Source organism: Nicotiana sylvestris, chromosome 10 (genome assembly GCF_000393655.2).
Source record: "Nicotiana sylvestris chromosome 10, ASM39365v2, whole genome shotgun sequence".
In the NCBI taxonomy this organism is placed as follows: Eukaryota; Viridiplantae; Streptophyta; class Magnoliopsida; order Solanales; family Solanaceae; genus Nicotiana; species Nicotiana sylvestris.
In genome coordinates this window covers 11,294,646-11,301,381 of record NC_091066.1, presented here as the reverse complement: position 1 = coordinate 11,301,381, position 6,736 = coordinate 11,294,646, and the positions used below count along the sequence as shown (strand labels likewise).

Genomic DNA, 6,736 nt, shown 5'->3' with positions numbered 1-6,736 from the left:
TGTTTTGTAGAAAGGAGTAACCTACTTTCCTGCCGAAGATTTTTAGAATAACAGTGTTTGTCCAATTTGATTAGAACCACCGATTAATATTGAGCAATTGAAATACTTGAAATATAATTAATTACTCATGATTAAGGTTATATTTCTTTCAGACAAATCACATTAATCTACTAGAGTAGAGTAGGAAACTCTTCTTGTTAGATCATTTGAGTTTTCCTATCAATACAAGTTATGAACTATCAAAATACCTAAAATCTAAATATATGTTTGATTGGAAATAACGATTGACTTTATCTGACTAATTTGACCGATAACAAGATATATCCACAATCATTGGGATCCCGTCTTGTTAGATTGTTTGATTCTTTTTATCAATACAAGCTCTAGAATATCGAAATACTTGAAATGTAATTATATATTTAACTGAAACTAACGATTGATTTTATTTGACTAATTTAATCAATAATAAAATATATACAATATCATACATAATTAAATACTCCCTCCGTTTCATATTATATGAGGTAGTTTGACTCGGCACGGATTTTAAGAAAAAAGAAGAAGACTTTTGAAACTTGTAGTCTTAAAAGCTTAAGGGGTAAAAAGTTTGTGGGGCTATGATATTTGTGTGGCTATAAAAGCTTCTCATTAAGGGTAAATGGATAAAACGAAAGAGTTTAAAGTTGAATTATTTTCAAATTCAAAAATGTATCATTTGTTTTGGAACAGACTAAAAAGGAAAGTATCTCACTTAATATGAAACCGAGGGAGTAATGTTTAAGGTTATATGATTTTGGGGTTTAGGGTTTGGAGTTTGATTAATAATTATATTTCTATTAAAATTAAAAAAAATCCAAATTTAAATGATAAAAGTAAATGGTACAGATATCATTTAATGCAATATTTTACTATCCCACGAAAAGTGGCGTACAAAGTGAATTATCTTGTCCAAAAAGTCAATTATCATCATAAACTCCATCCATCACAATACCTTTTTCCTTATTTAATGATTTTTTTGTCCAAAAAGTCTATTGTCATCATAAACTTCCCATCAGAATATATTTTTTCTCATATTTTTTTCTTGCCCAAGAACGTAGACAAAGAAGCCATTCTCTCACTCTCTCTGCTTCATCTCGACTTTCTGTGAATCCATAGCCGGAAAAATTCAGAATTTTTCTTCACCCAATATCTCTTAAAATGGCTTCCTCAACAGCTGTGAAACAAAAAGGAAAAGGCATTTCAAGACCAACAAAAAGTGTTGCATCAGAATTTGATGACAAGCCCTTATGGTATCATGTTAAAGTTCTTTTAGTTCCTCCTAATGGTGGTGGAAAGAAAGTGTGGCCTTCTAATTTTTTAATTCTAAGTTCTAACTTCTAAAGTATGTTTCATTTCTTTTGTATCTCTAAATCTCTTTATAACTTTTATTTGTTACTATATTTTAACAAGTTTATAATAACTTATTTTAATACTTTGTTGTGCGAGTTGTGGGAAAATTAGTGAATCATGCCATTTTGCAGAGTGTCTACATGCCTGCCTACAACTTGAAAACTAAATGACCCAGTTACTACCCTCTAATAATTACGCATATCTCCCCACAAGTTACAGCGTAAGTTTTCCATATAATCTCTCATAATTATGCATATCTCTATAGCTATATTTCTAGATTTTTAATTTATTTCCCCGTACCCGTACTCCTCGAATCCTAAAATTTAGAACATGAAGGATCCGACTTTTGGATTCGCACCCGCACTCGAGTGTGAGTAACTTAGCGTATGATTGCTTTGGCAAAGTGTGCTTCACATACTGCATTATGATGGGTAAAATTCTTTTAACGTATCTAAGTTTAATCCTTACAGATATAAAAAAGGATGGTTGTTAGAGATGTCTTACCTTGTACCACTTCCTTTCGCGTTGCAACGGTAACGCAGTACAAGGGATGCGCGGCAGGACGCATTCTGGATAGTTTTGTCCTATTATCCAGTAATAGACGGCTGTTTGCCTATGCTCTAGAGCCAAAAGCAAGATATTCTTCCCGTCAGAATCCGTATCTTGAATGGCTATTGGGTACTGTTTAAGGATCTCCTTCACCATCTCCACGATACCCAGCTTTGATGCCACTAATAGGGGTGTCGCCTTGGTCTTCGACAACTCTGTATTTAGAACTATAGTTACTCTAGTTGCTTTTAGGGAACATATAGCTTCAAAGAAAATTGATCCTAACTTGGAATATTAGAACAAAATTTACAGCATTTTGACGTGATAGATTTTGAGTTTTTAAAATTGCAGAATCTTGATGACACAGAACTAAAGTTTTCAGTGCCACACAGCAGGTATGACCAGAAAGAGACAAGAGATTCTTTACCAGACTTGATCTGTGCAATGTTACTAGGTTCTTCTGCTTTTCTTAAATAAATATCTGTTAGAGGAGGTGCTGGTGGAGGTTTTCCAATTTGCTTATAGATTCCTTGATCATAGAGGTCTTTATCTTCAGGCTTCTCCCCGGTATTTGCATAGAATTTGTAACTACTGTCTTTCTCAACCATCAACTTCATAATTTTAACTGCCCATTGATGGTGCTTCTTCTTTTCCTCTAATTTCTTTGTCCTTTGGAGTCCTGCGCAACAAGATTTGAGACCTTATGACATGATGTGGAAAGAAAAGAACATAAAAGAAAAGGCAAACTTGTTAAAGTTTCATAAAAAAAATAATTAAAATGTGATAAAGAATGGGATTGCTGAAGAATCATTTTCAAGGGTCTAGGTCTTGTACCCAAGGTTAGTGGTCAATGAAGTGGTTTAAGAATCATGAGGTCTCAGGTTCAATTCCCTGTGGAGGCAAAAAATACTAAGTGATTTCTTTCCATCTGTCCAAGTCTTGGTAGATAGAATTACCTGGTATTTGTTGCTGGTGGGAGGTAGCAGGTATCCCGTGGAATTAGTCGAGGTGCGCGTAAGCTAGCCCGGACACCACGATTATTAGAGAGGGGGAGGGGGGGGGGGGTCTAGGCCTTTGAATTTGTCAAACCAGTTTCTTTCTTACTTTCTCATAGAACACTCAATAGTTAAGAAATGTATGCAGGATTAAAGAGAAATGTTTTAAGAAAATCTTACCAATACCCATTATAATTAGCAAAATCTTCATTAGTAATTTTTTGACGAAATTGATAAAGGTGGTGTAGTTGGCTGGAAATAAGTTGCCATTCCTCTTCCCTTGAGCTGAAATTCCAGAGATTAGTTATTAGCACAAATATGTCGGAGAATTTCTTGATTTTTTTTTATCATTGCTCTTCACCTAGAAAATGTTCACATGAATTGGAAATAAGTTAGCTCAATGCTTTGATTTCAATAAAGAATACTCTAAAACAGAATAAGCAACGAAAAGCCTTTCCCAAAAGAAAAGTTGAAGGGAATATGTTTTGAAAAATGGCATGTAAAGAATTATTGGTGTAACCATATGAAGAGGCTCAAGAAGTAACACACACATACATACACTCTTCCTGTTTTAATTAGTGTGCTACTAATCTACTAATCCATTTAATAATAGATTTTTTATTCGTCCAGTAGATGTTCATTTTAATTCTTGGTGGATTTACTCCGGCTCCTCAATTTGTTTGACAAACACCTGCTTAAGTCAACATAACCTGAAAGGTTATCACATACCTCGAGACTTCTTGTCTTGATTCACATTGGTTACTCCAGTAGTTGCTGGAATAGAAAAGAGAATCAGTCTTTGAATGTGTAAAATTCTTAGTTACAAAGTGTCAACAACGCACTCCTAATGAGATGCTCAAATCATTTGGTTAGTTCATTTTCCAAAAGAGATTGGTCTACTTCTTAATTTTGATCTAATGAGTTAACAAACTGGTAGATTCCTGCATAATCGCATGCACCTTTTCTTCTTGGTTATTTGTGTGCATATTTTGATGGATTATATTTAATCATCATAGTTGGGGGTAACATTTAGTTTCAACTGCAGTGTATACATGCGTATGCCTTCACCTGAGATTGGGGGATTCTCGGGGTCATCTTGATTGCCTTAGTGCGAAGAAAAAAGAAAAATAAGTTAGTACTAGTAAGAGTTCTCCTCATGAAAAAATATTATATATCATAGTTTCTGGACACTTAAGTAACCTGGTTAAGTCCATATAACCTGAAAAGTTTATTACATATTCACATACCTGGAGACTTCTTGTCTTGATTCACATTAGTTATTCCAGTAGTTGCTGGAATAGAATCTTCTGGGAAGGATCATATCATAGTTTTCTCATGAAAAAATATTATATATCATAGTTTCGGCCTTATGGCCGCTTAAGTAACCTGGTTAAGTCCATACAACCTGAAAAGTTTATTACATAGTCACATACCTTCAGTTTTATATTTCTCTATCTTTAGCTCTTCGACAGTTATGCCTGGACAAAAAGAACCCCGATATGTGTCGGTGTATTTAAAACCTAGTTAAAAGGGCTGATCTATGCCACTTCTTGATTTAAAAGACTATAGAGACTTACAATGGTAGATAATGCTATCTATGCACCCAAAATAGCTTCCACTTTTGAATACTTGAGGCATCCTAGATAGAATGTGTAGAGGAGACATGCCCTCTGAGTTTAAACGGTTGACAAGTAGCTCATACTGATTTATTATCTGAAAAGCCAACTCTGTTACAAGAAAATTAAGTTGTTAATATCACTATCCCACAAGAAAGAAGACATTGTATACTAACTTATGTAACAAAATGTTTGATAATTAATAAGAAAAGGGGATTTGGCTCTTACTAAAGTACTCTCCAGAGATGGCTGCGTGTAGAATGTTATCCCCATCACCCCTCCTGCAAAGTACAATTGGATCTTTTCTGCTCTTTTCATTTTGGCAACACTCATGTAGGTAGAGAAAAGCATCTAGCCTGCCTCGATAAGCAGCTACGAATAAAGGGGTTTCCCCTTTTGAATTGGTCTCCCAGATGAGTTCAGGTTCTTGTGGGTTTACCAAACACGCAATAATGGAGACACTTCCGAGTTCTGCTGCAAGGTGAAGAGGTGTGTTCCCTTTTTCATTCTTCTGTTTTAAGATACGGAATCGATTTTCCTTTGGTATATTAGCCACCATATCCTTAATACAATCAAGATGAGTTTGCTGTGAAGAGTCTTCTCGATGTGGATGGTAAGAAGAGATAGCTAAGTGAAGAACAGTATCCTCAGATTTAGTGAGCTTGGATTCTTGGACAAACTTGTCGTTGATGTACAGTCGATTAACCTCTGTCCACCTATTCTCCATGCAGGCTTCAAATAATTGATCTTTAATTAATGTTTTCTTGATTTCTTCCAACATATCGGAAGGTCGTACCGAAATCTGTGGTTGAATTTCTTGTTTTCCTCTATTGCTCAACCCACCTGAAGGCTCCATTCTCACTACTTGTTATAACTGCGGATTATGTTTGATGCCACTCACCAGTCACCAATGGCTTTAATTTATACTGCTAGGAGGGGCATATTCTTGAGAAATATTTGTTCACAAGCCTCTATACTGGTGCATGTGTAATGGCTTTCTAATACCCAAAGTATTAAAGAATCTAATGTTTCTACACTCATGGTGGTGTAAAATAACTTTTATTCTATCATTTCACCTAAAAAATAGATACTAATAATCAGAAGCGGACCCAGAATTTGAAGGCCGTGGATATACTTTTTGATTCAACAAAAATTTGCTTTGTATATAGGGTAAACCACTACTATTATATCATTATTTTTTAAAAACATATACATGTATACATAGAATTTTGCCGAACATTACGAGTGTCGGTGACCCCTCTACCTATTGCATAGGTCCGCCTCTGCTAATAACTGTTCATAATAAGTGAGCTGAATTTAGCTCATATACCAGAAATTTAACACCATCACTATCATTGTAATATCTATTACTACAAGTGATTACTTTATTTCTAAGTTGATAAATACTGTAAGTGTTATTATAGCCCGTTACATGTTGTATGTCCTTGATGGTGTAGGAAAAAAGTCTTCTGCCGCCAGTGCATATAACTTAAAACTCTGAGTGAAATTGGTGATATAAAAATAAAACAGGTGATCTCTTACCACGGGTTTGAAGACATGATTATGTAAAATTTTCATATATTGTCAGGTACCTCTTACAATAGATTTTAGGTGAAATTATGGTACTTTATAAATATTATCATTGCATATAAGGTAAATCCGATAATAGGTGTTGGACAAAATCACAGAAATACTTGTCGCCTATTTAACTTTTGAGCCTTATAGTTTTTCACTGAAAGATTACTCGTGCAGACGAAAAGCTTCCATGACTTTTTTTTTTGTGACATTGTGTGGCTATTTATCTAAAAGTTTAAGTTGTTAAAGAGCGTGCATTTTAGTTTACTTATTGGCTTAAACACACCCTTTCATCACGTGGAAAGTCTTTCTGATAGTGGATGGCGGTGAGACTTGAATCTGGGACGTCTGCATGGTGTGATAATCTCATCTAAACGTTTAAGCTGTTCAAGATGGTATACTTTCTATTTACTTAATTTTATCTTCTAACATTGTTAAGTGTTCTACATTGGTTGAAGATACAAGGAGTTGTCTCCGACAATCGTGATGGTATGCTTTCTATTTATTTGACATTTTAAGTGTTCTATATTGGTTGAAGATATGAGGAGTTGTGTCCGACAATCGTGATGGTATGCTTTCTATTTACTTAATTTTATTTTCGACATTATCAAG

The 6,736-nt window shown here is 34.6% G+C and overlaps 1 protein-coding gene across 3 annotated transcripts; it reads right to left on the bottom strand.

Moving 5' to 3' along the window:
• Positions 1 to 888: 888 nt before the first annotated feature.
• LOC104216419 (uncharacterized) lies at positions 889 to 5,657 on the bottom strand. Of its 3 annotated transcripts, XM_009766448.2 has the most exons (10): positions 4,778 to 5,657; positions 4,511 to 4,660; positions 4,367 to 4,411; positions 4,181 to 4,240; positions 4,002 to 4,037; positions 3,663 to 3,707; positions 3,114 to 3,218; positions 2,366 to 2,617; positions 1,894 to 2,153; positions 889 to 1,213 (listed from the first exon to the last, which is right to left on the bottom strand). In XM_009766448.2, exons 1-10 carry the CDS (start codon positions 5,403 to 5,405, stop codon positions 1,193 to 1,195), a joined length of 1,602 nt encoding a protein of 533 aa, XP_009764750.1. In that variant the 5' UTR covers positions 5,406 to 5,657; the 3' UTR covers positions 889 to 1,192. The 3 variants fall into 3 exon arrangements, with proteins under 3 accessions (XP_009764750.1, XP_009764751.1, XP_009764752.1); XM_009766449.2 differs by lacking the exon at positions 4,002 to 4,037; XM_009766450.2 differs by lacking the exon at positions 4,181 to 4,240 and having other exon boundaries at positions 4,778 to 5,652.
• Positions 5,658 to 6,736: the final 1,079 nt, after the last annotated feature.

Bases quoted from the DNA above. Each gene is read 5' to 3' on its own strand.
- LOC104216419 (XM_009766448.2), bottom strand. From the start codon at position 5,405: ATGGAGCCTTCAGGTGGGTTGAGCAATAGAGGAAAACAAGAAATTCAA. The intron at 4,661-4,777 runs GTAAGAGCCAAA...TTCTTGTAACAG, and splicing joins CATCTCTGGAGAGTACTTTA to AGTTGGCTTTTCAGATAATA. The intron at 2,154-2,365 runs GTAAAGAATCTC...TTCTAAATACAG, and splicing joins CATTGCACAGATCAAGTCTG to AGTTGTCGAAGACCAAGGCG.